Here is an 18,893-nt window from a genome sequence, read left to right as displayed (position 1 = left end):
AAAAACAATAAAAAAAAAAAAAAAAAAAAAACCCAGCCGGGCAGTGGTGGCGCACGCCTTTAATCCCAGCACTCTGGAGGCAGAGGCAGGCGGATCTCTGTGAGTTTGAGACCAGCCTGGTCTACAAAAGCTAGTTCCAGGACAGGCTCCAAAACCACAGAGAAACCCTGTCTCGAAAAACAAAAAAACAAAAAAACAAAAAAAAAAAAAAAACAGATAGATATAAAGGCAAATCTCACAAGTTTTACTGGATCCTTCTTTCTAAAAACCAACCTCAAAGACATGAAGGGCCTGAGGCTATGTTTTCACTAGAGAATTTCTGCTTCCTGCCAGGTGCACAGGGACTAGAAAGAAGTTGTCAAGTGGTGACTCAGTAGTACATAGGAGACAGCCTTCAGAGTTCAGCCAGAACACGCCACAGTTCCCACTCCAGGCAACCAAAGGCTGATCCTTGTTAGTACGATTCAGAGATCCACTATCTCCTTACCTACTTCCTCTAGGGCAGCAGTTATTAGTCCGTGGGTCATGACCCCTTTGGGGTCACATGTCAGTTATTTTCATAACAGTAGCAAAATCACAGTTCTGAAGTAGTAACGGGAATAATTTTGTGGTTGGGGGCCACAGCACGAGGAAGTGTACTACACGGGGTTAGGGCATTGGGAAGGCTGAGTCCACTGCTCCAGGCGGCACCTCGAGAGCTTCTATCACATCCTGGACCAAAGGCTGGTCTCCACTATCACGTCAGCTCTTCAATTCATTTCAAGGAGGCTTTTCTCTCAGCTTTGTAACTTGTTTTCTTTTTTTTTTTTCCATCATTTTATTTATTTATTTATTAAAGATTTCTGTCTCTTCCCCACCGCCGCCTCCCCTTTCCCTCCCCCCCCCCCAATCAAGTCCCCCCCCCTCGTCAGCCCAAAGAGCAATCAGGGTTCCCTGCCCTGTGGGAAGTCCAAGGACCACCCACCTCCATCCAGGTCTAGTAAGGTGAGCATCCAAACTGCCTAGGCTCCCACAAAACCAATAGGTGCTGTAGGATCAAAAACCCATTGCCATTGTTCTTGAGGTCTCAGTAGTCCTCCTTGTCCGCTATGTTCAGCGAGACCTGTAACTTGTTTTCAGGAAAATGCTGACCCACCTGTCCAGTGCACAGTTACTCCATGTTTCCCTACTGCTTTCTGCTTGGCTGTCTTCTGCTGTAGAGGTGAGGAGATACCTTTTTTTTTCTTTTCTTTTTTGAGTTGTCTTATTTTAGTTGCTTTTTTGAGACCAGTTCTCAGTATGTAACTGGGGCTGGCCTCATACTTTAATTTTCTTTTTATTTTATGTGCATGAGAGCTTGTCTGCAGGTGTGCCTGTGTGCCCTGTGCATGCCTGGTTCCTGCAGAGGCCAGAGAGGATATCAGATATCCTGGAACTAGTTACAGACAGCTGTGAGCCACTGTGTGGTCTTCCGCAAGAGTAAAAGCGCCTCTTAACCAAAGCCATCTCTGTCCAGCCTCATGGGCTTGCTTTCTTACACAGCCCGGATTAGCTGCCCAAGTCAGGCCCTCTCATAGAAATCACTAAGACAAGGCTCCACAGACATGCCCACAGGCCAGTGTGATGGAGGTGGTTCCTCAACTGAGGTTCCCTCTTCCCAAGCGACTCTGGTTTGTGTCACACTGACAGAAACTAAGATAACATCCCCTTTTCTCCCTGAACAGAGTCTATTCTCTGGTTACACACCAGTGTAAAATGAGAAGACCGGGGGGGGGGGGGTTGTAATTTAAGTCCTCCTATATTGTGATCCTGTGTTTAAAAACAAAAATGTTGGTGTTTTTTTAATTTTTTTTTTTCCAAGACAGCTCTGGCTGTCCTGGAACTCACTTTGTATGTAGACCAGGCTGGCCTTGAATTCAGAGATTTGCCTGCCCCTGCCTCCTGAGTGCTGGGAGGCAGTCTCTTTCCTCCTCTATTCCTGAGGTCTAAATGTATCTAAGTCTATATTTTGAGTATCTGATATTTGGACTTCTACATAGTCTCATTTCCTAATGACCTCCTGTAGTATTTGGTTTTACATAGACAGCAACTCCAAATTTTTTGGTCACCAGCCTGAATGACCTGGTACAAGTCCAGACCTGTCTAAGTAATTGCCAATTTCACATATCTGTTTAAATGTTTTATATAAACTTTTAACATTAATACACTCAGACAAACTCCTGATCTCCTCCTACCTGGTCTGTTCAAGTCCTTCCTATCTCCTTAGCATCAGAACAGTCCTTTCTACCGCTGTGGCCAACAGTCTTCAATGTCCTTCATTTACACCATACATTTTGATCGATGAGAACATGTATACATCTTGTCAGTTCTACACTGAAAACATATACAGAATCCTTCTCACTATACTTATACTTCCTGGCACGACCCCGTCCGAGTTGTTACCTCCTTTAACCCCAGCATCCTGACGCAGTCTACACAGTAGGCCTGTGCGTCAACACAGCAGCCAGAGAAGGACAGCACACCTGCTCAGGATCTCCAATGGCTTCCCATCCAACATCGAGTAAAAGCCCTCTCCGTGAGCTAAGGAAGGCCCTCGTTTCTCTAAACTTATCTCCTGCTGCCCCATGGCTCACAATCCTTACTGCTGACCTTTCTTTAAAGCTTCCCGGGGTTTTAATGCTCTAGTGTTAGAAAAATCACTCTAATTATGCTGCTGGAAAAAGAAGTTTATTGACATGGCTTGTTGGCCCAGACTTTGGGAAATTTCAGGATCTTTTAAGAACTTGTATCAGATGTAAACCAAGGCTTGCAGTTTCTGAAGGTTAGAGCCATATTCCAAGGCGGCACACTGATATGACTGGCTGTTGTTCAGGGATCTTTCTAAAGATAGCTATTGAATATCTTCACAACACAGCAACTGGCTTCCCCAAAACAAACAATCCAAGAAGGAAGGGGAGAGCTGCAACTCCATTTATGATGTGGCCTTAGAAGTCATACATCATGACTTTCTGGATTCTGTGATCGTACTGGGCCAGCACTAACTCCATCTAAGAGACGACTACCCAAAAGTGTGAATCCCAGGAGGTAAGAACAACTGGAGGCATCCCAGAGAAGGCTGCAGCATTCACAGGCAGTCGCAGGCGGCAGTGAAGTCTGTAGTTACTATTCCCTTCATTTCAAAGGCCCTGTTTTCACATGGCCAGATCCCTCACATTCTCACTTGTCTACTACCCAAATACTATTTTTTCAGTAAGGTTTGTCCTCCATGGTTTCCCACCTAAAAGTCAGTCTATTTACTCTCCAGTTCATATCCCCCCACACACTGTTTAATCTATTATTCCTGCTTATTGTCTGCCCACTTTAAATGTAAGTTCCTTGTATGATTTTCTGTGTGTGTGGGGGGGGTGCTTTTGTCCAGTCTTACTAACTCTTTAGCATCAAGAACAATGTCTGGCATACAAGAGATGGTCAACAGAAAAGCACCTGCTGAATATTCTCCGGTGTCTTACAGACAATTTCGTTCACATCTTCCAAAGACTAATTTTGTGTCTGAGTGTTTCACCTGAACATATGTATGCGTGTTACCATGGGCGTGCTTGGTGCCCACGGAGCTCAGAAAAGTGTCCAGGATACCCTGGGACTGGAGTTACAGCTGGTTGTGAACCACCATATGGGTGCTGGGAATAGAGCTCAGGTCCCCTACTAGAGCAACAACCACTGAGCCATCTTTCCATCCTCTTCACCAAAATAAACACGAACAGTCTTATTAAATAGACACCCCCTTTCCAATTTAGAATGAGACCTAATAAAGGAGAAGAAGGAAAAGATCCTCTGGCTTCCATCTATCAGTTATTTTCTTCTTTTTTTGCAACACTGGGGAATCAAATCTCGGGTGTTTCACATATTAGGGACGTGCTCTATCCCCCACCCCCCAGCACACACATACCTTTAACCTACTTATCCTGTGTTTTTAAAGGCAAAGCCATATACAAAAATATTTTAATCAAATTAGTATTTCTTAAGTTCTTATTCAAAATAAATAAGTATTAAGTGAGTTATTTTTACAGGCTTAAGTCTATTTTGAATTAAACTCATAAAAGCAAGCTCTAAGCTCTAAAATGTACTAATATGAAACATTTTAGCATATATTTATAATGTTTACTTGAAATGTTCTCTATACATACTTGATAGCAGTCCAGCCCACCACAACCATTCTTTAAGATATGCATGGCCACCTTGACCTGTGAATGAAGAGATAGTTCACTTCTTTAGCAGATTATTATTCTCTTGTAAAACCTCCGCAACTAGTAAGTCATCACAGTTTTAAATTGTCTCACTATGTAATTATGATCATCTTAGAAAAGACATCTTCACAATGTTTACATTAGTACTCTCCTCCTGAGTTAAAGGACAAACCTAAGCAGCTTTGATAAATAAGAAAAATGAGCAAGCGAAAAGTAACAAAGCTGGGCAATGCGGTGCACACAGCAATCCAGCACTTAAGTCTCAAGGGCTACAGAGTGAGTCCAGGAGAACCTGAACTAGAAAAAGAACCTTTCTGGAGGGAAGGGCTTACAGAAGTGGATGACTTCAAAGCAGTTCGTCTACAAAGGGAAACGCTAGTTAGATGTGTGCAGACCCACTTGAGAGAGCACTACGGTCATACGAAGACTGAGAACTCCTCGTGATGTAGGCTGCCAATCTACTTTTTCCTTGGTTTTTCCCCTTGACCAAACTAAGTCAGGAAATAATTGGCACTTTGGCCACTGTCCATAAAAAAAACAAAGCGAATCAATTTTACAAGCCATACTTTAGGAATAGTAACAGGAGATGCCTTAAAACCAAGACTGAAAGACTACAGAAAAATGCTGATACTGTTATTTTCTCCCTTGACCATTAAGTCCTAAGAGACTTCTGTGTTGTTTCAACATTGCTGAATTAGATCTGTCATGGGAAGAAAAGTGGTCCCTGTGGCTGACAGTGGTGTAGTCTACTCATGAGGCCTGATACGCTCTAAAATACAGCACAGCCCAGATGTATGGTAAGCATTACTATCTCACGATTCTGGGAACGGCAGTGGATACCCATGGATTGAACTACGGTTCGCTCACACCAAGTATCCTCCAGTCTCTTAACACATCGGCAGTTCGAGGAGAACACCTACACCACCCAGGTCAGTAAGCAGAGGACTCCAGGTGGACAAGGCCATTTTCTCCTCCATGCAATTTGAAATCACCAAGAAAAACATCTGAGGCAGAAGTCAGAAATTGTACTATCATGTATAAAATACCCCAGTCCTCAACAAAATCTGGTTCTACCCTAGACCCTATCCCTGCCGTGCAGACATGATGAAATCTAAACTCTGGAAACTAACTGGGCACTGGTTCTCTCCTATCGACAGCACCTATACAAGTGAACAGTCAATTACTTTTGACAACTTACTTCTCATTACAAAACTGGCATCTGGTTATCTAATAAATATTCTGATATCAAGCAGTTCAAATGATCCGATATACTCACAAAGCATGCTTCTATATGCAAAGAACCAGGATGTGTAAGCATTTATGCACTTCTGACAGCTTCGGGACATAACCTACCTGCTCTCATGGAGCCCTTTCTGGCAAGTCGCAGAAGGCCTTTTTTTTTCAAAATGAAACTCCCTCCAATGAAAATGCTGGAGGTCATAGCCAATCCCAGACCAATATAAAAGCCATATTTTCCACGCCCCACACTCATTTCGTTTGCTCCTTAAGTTCCTGTGAGTGACATTGATCACAAGACAGAGAAGCTGCTTGTGCTGGAGGCAGGATGGTGCAGTCTTCAGATCTAAAAGATACGAGATGAAGTGAGACTTTTCACAAAATGATCATAGCACCTCGAACAATTCACATGTTTGCTTCATTTCTGTCCCCACCAAAATCTTTATTTACTGCCAATGACCAGAAACACATATACTAATACAAACCCAGGGCTAACCTAATCATGGTTCTTCTTACGGCAAAGACTGGACTGTAATACAAAGTCAAGTTTGGGTTAATTTTATAAACTCTAGCTTTGAATTGTTTTAATGATTTCCAACCTTAGCTGATATTCCATAATATAATTCTGCTGTTAGGAAAAGAACAAGAAAATCAAATGTAACAATACATAAATCTAGGTTATCAATATGCTTATCAACTTTTCAAACATCCTTATTGAGAAATTCATATAGAGAAATTAAAATTTTTCTCATGCATACATTGTTAAGAAGTACACTTGGAGCCAGGTGGTGGTGGCGGCGCCTGCCTTTAATCCCAGCACTTGGGAGGCAGGGGCAGGTGGATTGAGGCCAGACAGGCTCCAAAGCTACAGAGATCCTGTCTCAAAAAAAAAAAAAAAAAAAAAAGAAAAGAAAAGAAAAGAAAAGAAACAACTTGGGGCAAGGTGTGGTAATACATACCCATAATTCTAGCACTCAGGACGCAGACTTGGGAGAAATTGGAGTTTGAGGCCCGCTTAAGCAACATAGGGAGACCCTAGAGGGACAGGGGACGGGAAGCTCTATGGATACAGAAGGTATACGCTAATCTATTTACCCTCTCTGGAAACAGGCTGAGGAAGGGCAGTTCTCACAGGACATCTACTGGGACACAGAATGTGACTTCTGGTCTTTAGAGAACAGGAGACTCACTCCACAGCTTTCACAACAAGCACAGGTCTAAAACAGACAGTACGTTCACTTTCCAAATGAGCCGGCCCATGAACTTCATTAAGGTAAAAACTCAAGCTTACAAAGTAGAGGGGGAAATATACTTTCTTCCAGATTTCTGTACCCCAGGTTGGGCTTGAAGTAGAAATACTCCTCCTCAGAAGACAAGGCTACAGACCAGTGCCTCCCTACTGGGCCCCATAGCGTCTCTGTTCAAATGTTATTTAGCAGACATATGCAGCTTCTCTGGCTAAGTAACCAGTGTCCAAGCACACATCTAACACACACAAAGCTTTAGGCTTGATTCCCCAGCAACAAGAACATATGTACATACAAAACAGAAAGAGTAACTTTCCGTTTTCAATAGGGAGGCAGACACAGACATAGCACTACAGCAACAATAAGCATTACCACACTAGTTAGTAGACTCCAAACAAAGGGGAAAGACTAGAGGAGGTTCATTGTGACTGCTATACACTTCAAAGAGATACTTCTCATCTCACTGACGTGGAACTTGGCTACCAGGCCTACTCCAGTAAATGGAGAGAAAATTACGCAGCAGGTTAGGTTGCCAGTTCTGCATAAGGACCTAAAGTCCCTCACACTTTGCTTGTTCCTCTGTACCCTGCCATCAACATATGTGATGGCTTATCTTGGTTGTCAACTTCACTGTATCTAGAATCAAGTAAATGCAACCTTCCATGCTCTCCTATAAGAGATGTATTTCCTTGATCAGACTACCTGAAGCAGGAAGTCCCACCCCCAATATGGGTGACATAAAGTGGCAGCCTAGATAAAAGACATGAAAGAAGAAACTGCTTTTGGCTGCCTGCCTTCACTCCTGGCAAGTTCGTGTATCTGGGTGCTGGCATTCCTTCACTGATACTAGAACCAGCTGTGCTTTTTGTTCTCTTAGTATATTTTTAGCTAAAATATAACCGCATCACTTCTCTGAACTTCCACTGCTTCCCTCCAGCCCCTTCCATATCATTCTCCCTCTCAAACTGACAGGTCCTCTTGCAGAGGACCCAGGATTGGTGCCAAGCACTCACATGGTGGCTCACAACAGTCAGTAACTCCAGCTCTAGGAGATCAGACACCCTTTTCTGACTCCCATGGGTACAGAGGCAATGCAGTACACATATAAACAGGCAAAACACTCACACACACACACACACACACACACACACACACACCAGTTATGTTCTTTTAGAGGATCCTGACTAATAAACCTTGTGAAGAGCACACCTCATAGAGCCCACTGGTCACACACAACACAGGGAAACACACACAAAGTTATCACAGCTGACTCAGCTTGAAAGCATAATCATGCTGACTCCTATATGCCCCTAAGACAACCAAACGAAACACTTCAGCACACTTTGCACAATAAGTATAAAATTTCCAATATGGGAGTTGAGGGTATGGCTTAGTGACAAAGCCCTACATTTGATCCCCAGTATTGCATAAAACCCACCAATATGACTTTTATTTATTTATTGTAATGCTTTTAGACTTTATTAACGTTTTGTTGTTTTTGGAGGCCCTTATTCTGTAGCCCAGGTTATCCTCACACCTGCATTAATGTTCCTGCCTTAGCATTTCAAATACTGGGATCACAAGGTATGAGTGAGCCACCATGCCCAGTTTCATCTGGCTTCTGAAAAATAAAGGTTTGCATGTAGAAACTTAGACCATGCTGGTCTCAAATGCACAGAAATCCGTCTACCTCTGCCTCCTGCACTGCCACCACCACCTGGCTACATGAAAGATTTTAAAACACACCTTCAAAGCTAAAGAGTTGCAGGATTCTCAGGGTAGGATTCACTGCGGAGTCCCAGAGGCAGAGCTGCCCCTACAGTCTAAGGTAATGCTCACGGCGTGGAGAGGAAACGGGTCAGACAGTGGTGTCAGTGTTAACACTCGCGCCTGCAGCTGTCTACACAAAGCGCTTCCAGGGCTTTCAAGATGAAAACATGAAGTCCCAGTGAGGAGTTCAGAGACTGTCAGGCTCTAATCACAAGAGATACAGGTGAGGAAACAAACAGCTAGACAACTAAGGCTCTGTTCTCTATACACCCAAACACGAGTCACCCTACGTTTAAATGTAACTTCCTCATGCTCTACCTGACGGTAACCACCAGCTGCAGAGAGAAACACATGCAGGAAGGGAAGAAGCAGGACGTGTGGACAAGATGGATAAAAGTTCCTACACTATCAGAACTTTTTAAAAAGAAATCTGCTTCCACTGTTTCCATCACATTCTGCACGCATGGTTTACGTCACCTAAACTCCCAGGCAAATGACTGGCCTTGGAAGTCCACAGCTGTCCGGCAGCTCCAAAGGACGCTTCCTGTTTCTAGATCAACACAGGTGAAGAGAATGAAGTTAACTGATCCCAACAAATAGAGCTGCCTGTTCTGGAGCAGCTGCTAATAGAATAAACTGCCTCAGCATCCAGACCAGCATTGTGATACAGAACCCAACTGCGTAAGCTTGAGAATTGAAAAACATCCAAGTGAGCCAGAGAGTGAACACTGGCTAGACAGGAGTGACATGCAATGACCATGGTCACCATCGGGGAAAATAGTAAATAAACCTAACTACCTAACACTCTTGTCTCATAACGAGGTGGGAGGTGAAGACTCACAGCTGAGGTTGCCCTCTTATCTTCATACATGCACCAAAAAATACGTTCACACGCTCCAGGTACACACCACACATTTATAAGTACAAGTGACCAATAAATAGGCAAAAAAAAGTTTAACATTCCTAGCCATCAGGAAAATGCAAATCAAAATTGAACCGAGATTCCACCTCAATCCAGTCAGAATGGCTATCAAGAAAACACGTGTGGGGCGGGTGCAGGCAGTGGGAAAGCATATTACTGTAAACTAGTTCAGCCTATCTGTATCTGTATGAAAGTACTTCCAAAACTAAAGAGTACATATGATCTAACTACACTATTGATGGGCCTTTACCTGAAGAAACTGCCAGAATGTCACAAAAGTATCTTCATATACATGTTTACTACAGCACTATTTACAAGTCAAAAAATACCAGCAGTGCATCTATGAAATGAACAGAGAAAATGTGTCATACACACATGGACTTCTACTTGGACACAGAGAACAAAATCACATCATTTGCAGGGAAAAGGATGGAGCTGTATGCATTGCTAAACTAAATAAAGCAGTTCATAAAGACCATAGTGGTATATTATTTGTATTTTGATAAATAAATCTTGCCTGAAGATCAGAGGCAAAGCTAAAGTCGCTAGAGGTCAGGCAATGGTGACACACACCTTTAATCCCAGGATTTGGGAGACAGAGTCAGGTGGATCTTTGAGTTCAAGGCTACCCGGGGCTACACAAGATCAATGAAAGAACAAATTCAGGTGGTGGTGGCTCACATCTTTAATCCCAGTACTAGGGAGTCACACACCCTGAATCCCAGCACTAGAGGGAATATATAAAATGAGAGGAGAGAGGCTTAGTCAGCTTAGTCTACAGTCACCCAGCCTTGGTGGAGGTAAGACTTCTCTAGTGGCCTGGCTGCTTTGCTTTTCAGGTTGAACCCCAATATCTGACTCTGGGTTTTTATTATTTGTGCTACAAAAGACAAATATTTCATGCTTGCTCTCTTATGTGCACTAAAGATTTCACACACACATACATGTACACATGTATGCACGACAATTTTTTTTAAAGAGTACTACTTGGAGAAAACAATGAAGACAGGGATTAGGGAGCAAAAGAGGGTAATAAGAGAAAAAAGACATCATATTTTCCCTGTATGTGGAATCTGCATTTGTGTGTGATGAAGGCGAGGGGAGGAATACTGGGGGAGGAGGGATGGTTAAAGAAATAACAGAGGTCAAGAATATGAGTCCAGTAAAACATACTCATATGAAAATGTGTAATGAAACCTGTTACTGCACACACTAACAAAAGTAATAAAAATACAGCATGAAAGGAGAAGGGATTAGCTGAGAAGACCACTGTGAAGGTGAAGGAGACAAAAGGGGGAATAAGGGGTACAAAATAAAGTATATTACTGCATGGAGCAGTTACAATTAGGTTATTTCATAAATAAATATGTACTTAGATCAAAATCACTGCAAGTTTGAGGTTAGCCTGGGATCGTGAGACCCTGTCTCAAAAGTAAGACATTCTTTAGTGACTCACCACTGACTTGCAGGAAAGCTGCCCCAGGACCCTGCAGCTGCTGCCCTTAGTCACCACCCAGGCTCAGAGGAGTCAGCAGCAATAGACAACTCCAAGAAAACAGCATCTTTAGACATAACAAGGCTGATACTAACACGAACTCAGAGGCTGACAGCACTCACAGACTTCAAGTTCACACCAGACAAAACCCCAGGACTGAGAAGGGGAGTACACACAATTTATAACTGGGACCCACTGGGAAAGGGAAAATGGAGGAACACTGGGTATATCAACCACACCCCAGAAGTTAGCCAATGCAAAACAGACTCCATATTTTCTGGGTTGCATGACTCCATTCCACAGTGAGCCCGGTTCTCCCATGTCAGCCACTGTTCAAGAACATGCACGACCAGCTTGCACACTGACCAATCTAGCAGGGCATCTTCTCATTTGAGGTTCCCTCTTCTCACTCATACCAAGATGACATAAAACTGAAGAAAAATTAAAGCAAACAGACACACTAATATTTGCTGCCTTGACATCTACTATGGTAGGAAAACTTGGAACTGACTGCCACAAATTCCCCTCCAGACCCTGCGCTAAACTGTCTTTATCACAGTAACTGGGCCGTTTTGTGTAAGCCATGTAGTGGGCTTCAGTCCTATCAATCAGGCAGCCACTCCTCCTGCAGGAACTACGAGGTACTCTCTAATGGAAGTCTGCCTCCTGCAGTTCTTCATGACCTCACACCCACAAGGCTCTGCTATGCTGTGCACTGTGCTCTTTCTCTGGTTGAGTACAGGAAACTAAGAAAATATTTTACATGCCTAGTGCCAGGGTCAATCCCCGGAACCAATAAGGTAAAGTCCAAATGAGATCATTCATTTTGATAGTTCAGTGGCTGGTGGCTGCCTGAGAATCGGAAGACAAGCCTCCCACTCCCCAACTGGTATATTTTCCGAAGTACACAAACTGAAAAAGCAACTTTAATTCTAGAAAGGGATTCATCTTATCCTAAGGTCAACAAAAGTTAATTGCTCCTATTTTATTATGCCTTCCTTATATATGAATTTCCTTCACATTTAGAGTTTCATGATACTGTTTAAAATCTACTTTCCCTTTTTTTTGGACTTTTACTTATATACTAACCAAACGTACGAAGTTAAGGTTTTGGGGACAAGTTGACTCAATCATGTACACGTGGTTTAAAAAAATTCTCAATTACTGTTCTGTCTTAGAAGACAGACTTTAAAAAATGTTTAGAGGATTATTTTCTGTTTCAGTGTTTTGCCTACATGAAAGCACGCGCGTGTGTTGCTGCTGTCCTCACAGAGGGTGTCAGGTCTCCTGGGACAGGAGCTACAGACGGCTGTGAGTGTGGGTCCTTGCAAGAGTAACAAGTGCTCTCCACCACTCTGTCAAGTCTTCAGCTCCCAGAAGATAAACTGTTCATCTGCAAACTCACTAAGGTCCTTACGGACAATTATTTTGGATATCTGTGGTGGTTACCCACAAAAGTACTCATTGTGGTAGCGCATTTGACTCAACAGGCTTTCTAGAATTAAGGTTGCTTTTTCAGTTTGTGTGCGCTTCTGGACATTCCAGTTGCGGGAGGAATGGGAGGCTTGTCTTCAAATTCTAAGGCAACCACAAGCCACTGAACTATCAAAATAAATTATCTCATTTGGACTTAAGGTTTAATAATAGGGCATAGGTGTGAAGCCCCAAAAGAAATGAGTGGCTTTGCTAATCCCTGGTCTGGTAGTTCCCTGTTCCCACTCTCTGTAACTGACGGTCAACCACAGCTGAGAGCACAGGCCATAGACACATTTTTTATAAGACAGGGCCAAGCTTACAGAGAGCTAAACAAGAAGACATAGAAGGCTTGGAAGAAGGCTCAGCAAATATGAGGACCCAAGTTCAATCCCAAACACCCATGTTTCAGAAAGCTGGGTATGGCCTCATCAGCTCCTATAACACCAGTCCTGGAAACAGGAGGGAGAAGGCAGAGAAATAGGATTGCTCAGGCTTGCTTGTTGCCAGCATAGCTACAGGTTCAGTGAGACAGCAATCGACGGAGCAGGACACCCAATACCTTCGTTCTCAAGCCTCCACATGTGTACCCACATACACGGTACACACTGGCACATCTCAGGGCTGAGGAAGGCTCAACAGCCTGTGTGTATCTTGGGTAGAAAGGGAAAAGCAAATTTGCTAAATTTAACTTCACCTAGATTTCCAAGCAAAAGACGGTAAGTCTATTTCTCAGAAGGCCCCAGGCAGAGTGGCCCCCAACTGTTACTACCATTTACATGGAAGATTGTTCAGCAAATACACTGAGCAGTTATTATATACCAGGCACTCGAGTTCAAAAGCCCAAGGAACCATCGATCAAAGGTTCCCATGTTCAAGGATCACTCTCCAGAAAACAAGCCTCAATGTATGGCTCTGGCTGGCCTGGAACTAGATTTGTAAACCAGGCTGGCCTTGGACTCAGAGATACATCCACCTGCCTCTACCTCCCAAGGCTGGGATTAAAGTAGTACACCACCACACCTAGCCCATGAGCTCCAATCTTGTTTTGATTTGAGAAAAAGTCTACGTAGCTGTGGCTGTACTGAAAGTTGTACTGACCTCACACTCTACCTCCGCCTCCCAAAGGCTAAGATTAAAGGCATGCACCATCACGCCAGGCTAGATTCGATTCTTAAGCACATTTTAAACTTGTAATTTCCATCTTGCTGTAGATTTTAACAAACTTAAGATTTTCACAACTGATTCTACAAACTTAAAATGCAAACTTCCATTAAATACAAGTATATCTGAAGTGAAATACACCTTGAGAAAGCTGACATTCAATCTGCATTCACCTACACCACAGAGAATATGTATCTTAAGGAGTGGGGGTGGGAAGCATGGTATATTTCTCATGTATTGTAATATATAAGAAAAGCCTATACCGATACTTTCTTTACAAAATGACAAACGAGAAACTCCATCACCAAAATGAGCAAACTTAAAAATTACACCAACTCAACTATATACACAGCTTTCAACTTGGCAATCTTTCCTGTTTCATTCCCACAAGGGCTTGAGAAGATATGTGGATGAGGCCAGGGGTGAGGCCAAGACATGACAATGCTTGTCATGCAGCAGCAGGTAGGAGAACCAGGCCTCCATTCAGATTCCATCCTTAGTTCCCAGGAGACGTCTTCTAGTCACAGCAGGGAACTGACAGCTGAAACCAGGTGTCAGTGACCTTCTCTATCCCATGCTATCCTCCCGCTGCTCTGACAATGCTGTCACTGTCCTCATCATCCATCCAAAGTGGACAAAATAGGTATCCTACCTGGAGGACAGACAGGTCTGCCATCTGCTCTGCACTTCCATTTCTCCTGGCCCTAGTTCAATTTACACCATACAATGCTGTCAACTGGGGTGGAAAACATCCTTGCTAATCTTATTCTCTGGCTTAGGAGAAAAACTTAGGAGTTAGGATGTAGTACATAAATAAAAATAAAAATCTTAGGATGATCACCCACTATTGATCGTCTTAATTCTGTAACCCAGTAACTAAAACCCTTCATGTGTCCCACATCAACTCTTATATCCTATTTCCTAATACTGTATTTCACGTGCCTTGTGTTCTCTCCAAGGTTGGGTACTGTCAATCGAACCTACTCCTACTTCTCTGTTTACTTACCCTGCCTCCATTGCAAAGGGCTCAGTCAAAAGGCACGCCTATAAGCAAGCACTGCTTGAATTCCAGAACTCCCTAGTCTTCAGACTGTACCACTCTGGATTTCTAACCTTTCTCAATGTGACTTCTGTAGATCGTAACCTCCTTCACCATGGCTCTCAAAAAAGAACTGGCTTCCCTAAAACATTTACTTAAGCAAAGCTGTTCTGAGTCCATAATGAATTTAAGAACGAGTACAGTCATGACAAAAACAGACCAGAGCTCTTGTCTTCAGGAACGGCCCCTCCCAGGCGGGGGCAGGGTCAAACAACAAAGGACAGTGCACTGAGGAAAAGATAAAGCACACTGAAGGGGCCAAAGGGCTGAGGAGGAGGTCTTGAGGAGCAGACTTGAAAGGGATGGAAAAGAACAAACCAGCAATACAATAAAGCTCTGACATAAAAAAAGATACACTGTCCTCTAGGAAAAGAGAGAGACTAGGGTTGAGCCTACGTGAGCAGAGTTAGGTGGGATACCACAGAATAACTTAGGTGTCAGACCTTGTAAGAGCCTCTATACGCCAGACATCAAACACACCTGCAATCCATTTATTTTGCCAGACCACAAGTTACTCTTACCTACGGTCAATCACAGAACTTTATACAAGGGTTAACTTCAAATTTATTTACACAAGATCAATACAATTAAGTATATACAAAATGTTATATATATATATATATATATATAGCTGGGCATATTGCAATCTCAAATATATGCTTAGTTCTACAGTACAGACGTGTGTACTTTGGTTTGTCAAGCAGGGACTTTTAAAATCTAGTACAATCTTTATCACCTCTAACTTTCATGCCATGCATTAGCATCTTATTCCACACACCTGTCACTTTGCACCCTTTCACCTAGTTCTCTTATTTACCCCACACCATCACTATGTCACTCTGCAGAGAAAGTCTTCTACCACAACATACGTCGGTAAAATAGTTCCGAGTTTAGGTGAAGGTTTCTATAGTTTCTATAGGAAAAAGAAAGGGTACTTTTCAGTCATGTGGAAATTATTTTTTATCTTCAAAAACAAGTGGAACTCTTTTTCTTATCCCTAATAACACTTACTTGACACAATACAACAAGACAGCATCTACTTGCAATGGCATACAGCCACAGTGAAAGCATATCTCACAATGCAGGCTCTCAGGAGAGGCGGTCTACTACTCCTGACTGCTACATATCACCTTAAAACTTGAAAGAATTTTTGTTTCATTTTAAATAAGACAGAAGAGTCTCTCCACCCAGTCCAGGCCGGCTTTCATCTTGAAATAAATCCCCCTGTACCAGCCTCCTGAGTGCTCGAACTAGACTTGTGCCACCATATCCAATGCCTCTAAAACTTTTAGTAGTTCTAACGTCACATCTAGCTCTAATTTTTCTTGCGGGCATGCGTGTGTGTGTGTGTGTGTGTGTGTGTGTGTGTGTGTGTGTGTAAGGGGGGAGGGGTTCACATCTGTGGAAGACGTAGTATCCTTGGTCAATCCCCACCTTAATTTCGCAGACAGGATCTCTCAATGGACCCAGAGCTTACTGATTCAACAAGACTAGTTGGACAGGTGTGTGCTGCTCCTAGACGCTGGGCTTTTTAGGAAGGCGATCACGAAGAAGCACTCTGCCAGTGGAGCGAACTCCCCAGTTCCTTGGCTAAAATTTTAAACCCAAACGTATGCGACAGAACCTTAACTCCAACCTGACTTAGCAACGCTGTTAGAAACTAAAGTTTTGACTTACATGTGAGCTTAATATGGTCTTTCTTTTTAAAAGCAGAGATGATCTGTTCATTCTCATTTTCCTGGAAATGCTATTCTTTATTCCCATTTAAAGTTCTTAACCATGGCCAAGTAGTTAGTTCCACCCTGGAAAGAAGAAAATATGAAGGTCGATGAAAGGGACTGAAAATTACTAAATACTTTTAAAAATACGGTTATTGGCCTCCATGTGCTTTGCATTTAGCTCGTACTATAAAAACCACAGCTGACTGGAAGGTAAAGACCTCTGCTCTCGGACTTCCTCTTTTAACTTTAAAGTATGAAATGAGCATACGATACAGAATCTCAAGAAACAGAACTGAAGATGTAGTCCTAAATGTCTCGTTGACATTATCGTAAAGAAACGAAAGCGGCATGAACCCGCAACATTGCATCTCTGTAACATGAAAAGGGTCCATCGACCCTATTAAGTGCTACGGAATTAAAAACAAGAATAATCAATATGTCACCAAGCTGAAGCCACCTTCTAAAAACTCCTGAAGGCAAATCAAACTAACCTAACAGAACTTATCGAGCCGAGCATGCGACGGGACAGGGCCATGCAGCCACACTTCCGCCGGACTGAACTGCAATCCGACTCACCACGGACTTCCTTACTGCGGATCGTTGGGGAAGCTGCATCCACCTGACAACACGCCAAAAGCAAAGTCGGCCCTGGGGCCTCTCTCCGCCCGCAGACGGCCCCGGAGCTGGCTCACAGGAAGTAGCTACCTTAGCGCTGTCGCAGGCCGGCGGGCGACCCGGGTGCCCGCTCACACACCCAGGCAGGCAGCTCGCTCCTGCGCGCACACGGCAACCGCCTCCGCCGTCGTCCCGCAGGAAGTCCGTGCATCCGGAACCGCAGCGAGCGCCGCCTCCTCCATGGGAGAGCCAAGAGCAGCCTACCTCGGACAGCCTTCGGCGGCACCGCCGCCAGTACCAAAGCCGCCGCCGAGCCCTGGGACGCAGCTTAGTGACGTCAGATGCGCGCGGGGGCGGGAGCCGAGAGGCCACGCCCCCTCCCCCGGCGCTCGCCGGGCCCGGCGCTACGCTCTGCTCGGGCAGCGAGCTGGGGCCCGAGACTTCTGTCTTCCGACGTGGCTTTTGATCAAAATCGGAGCTCTGTGTGATCGTATTTAAAATATGATCTCCTAGGAGCGTTCACGTGGGGCCTTTGGACCTGAGTGCGTCGGTTTGGCCGCAAAGGGCGCAAGTGGGCGGGACCAGGAAGGCAGATTTCCAGGGAAAGAGCGAGTGGTTGATTGGGCAAGGTTTGTGGTTTGGTAAAGCTTGTGATTTGGTAAGAGCCCGTTTTGCTACACTTAGACCAGAGTTCTTTTCCACGGGATGCGCAGGAAACGCACTCCTAAGCTTTCCTCGGCTGCTTCCAGATGGAAGAAATTCAGTTTTGAGGCCTGGAGGTGTGAAGGTCTCTTGAATCTGTTACTCCCGGTTGTGACTGACCTCAAGAATCCGGGGTGTTGTAGGGAAGGAATCCTTGTAAAATGAACTATATGTTCATTGAAACAGAGAAACAGCAAACGTAGTTTTCCTGTTTGCTATTTTAACGCTTTGGGAGCCCGAACAGCTAACCTAAAAGCTTTTGCTCTGCTGTGAACTTGACAACCAACCTTCACCCGACTGTCTTAGAGCTCGCTAGGAGGACTTAGTTTGCTTAATTCCTTGTTCAGGTAATTTCGAGATGAAGTATAAGGCAGAGAGTCCTGATAGGCTAGTTGAACTTTGATCCGGTCGATTAACGAAGAACGGCTCTAACCTTCACCTCTCCGAGTGTGCACACATTTGACAGTAACTGCATCCCTCTCTCCCTCATTCTGCCTCGGCACTGGACTGGTGTTCCCTGAAGAAAAATGCCAGATCTTAGAATGAACCTTGATAAGAAGCCCGGACTGGTGGGCAGAAGGGAACCGTGTAGGACAAGAGATCAGGAACAGAGCTACGCCCCTGACTCCTGGCTAACTCACAATTGCAGGCAGGGGCAGGGTGGTCCGCAGCAGCTAAACTGCCCCACTGACCTTGAGACGTATAAGAAAGACGAAATGACGTCTCATTTGGCAGCAATGACTGACTGATAAAGATGCCAGCAGATACCTCCAAAGGGCAGTTTTTATCATGAAAATACTGGTTGGTTCATTTGAACGAGAGTATGTGGGATCAACACTGTAATTTAACCAAAATAAAGAATTGACTTGTGGCGCTTTTTCTGCCACCGTCCTAACCATCCCAGATACAGCTCTGCCTCAGCTGTCTGCTATCATCATGATTATCTTTAAACTACTTTCACGTTCATTATCTGGCCTGCATCACACAGTGGACTCGTGTGTGTGTGTGTGTGCGCGCGCGCGCGTGCATGCGCGCGTGCATGTGTGTGCTCACGTGTGTGCGCGAGTGTGTATGTGTGCATGCTCCCCGTATGTGTGTGTCTGCACGCGTGTGTATGCATGTGTGTGTGCATGCATGCGCGTGTATGAATGTGGTCTGGGTGTCTACGCGCATGTGTCTGTACACGTGTATGTGTATGTGTGTGTATGTGCACATGCGTGCGTGTG

At 44.1% G+C, this 18,893-nt stretch overlaps 1 protein-coding gene across 3 annotated transcripts in view; it reads right to left on the bottom strand.

Annotated features, from left to right (window-relative positions):
- Positions 1-17,266, bottom strand: part of Nipa2 (NIPA magnesium transporter 2) — a 23,675-nt gene extending 6,409 nt beyond the window's left edge. Inside the window, exons 1-4 of one of the 3 annotated variants that reach the window (XM_050140025.1) lie at positions 16,842-17,266; positions 16,307-16,431; positions 5,577-5,805; positions 4,164-4,220 (exon numbers count right to left, since the gene is read on the bottom strand). In XM_050140025.1, the coding sequence (XP_049995982.1) occupies positions 4,164-4,220; positions 5,577-5,715 (196 nt within the window). In that variant the 5' untranslated portion in view covers positions 5,716-5,805; positions 16,307-16,431; positions 16,842-17,266. The remainder of the gene's footprint in view (positions 1-4,163; positions 4,221-5,576; positions 5,806-16,306; positions 16,432-16,841) is intronic. The other 2 variants (XM_050140023.1, XM_050140024.1) reach the window with 2 other exon arrangements.
- Between the last annotated feature and the right edge of the window lie 1,627 nt (positions 17,267-18,893).

The sequence above is a fragment of the Alexandromys fortis genome, unplaced genomic scaffold (assembly GCF_014885135.2).
Source record: "Alexandromys fortis isolate MF-2015 unplaced genomic scaffold, M_Fortis_MF-2015_v1.1 scaffold_39, whole genome shotgun sequence".
NCBI classification, from domain to species: Eukaryota; Metazoa; Chordata; class Mammalia; order Rodentia; family Cricetidae; genus Alexandromys; species Alexandromys fortis.
The sequence above is the reverse complement of the archived record's forward strand: the minus strand, read 5'-3'. Positions and strand labels throughout refer to the sequence as shown.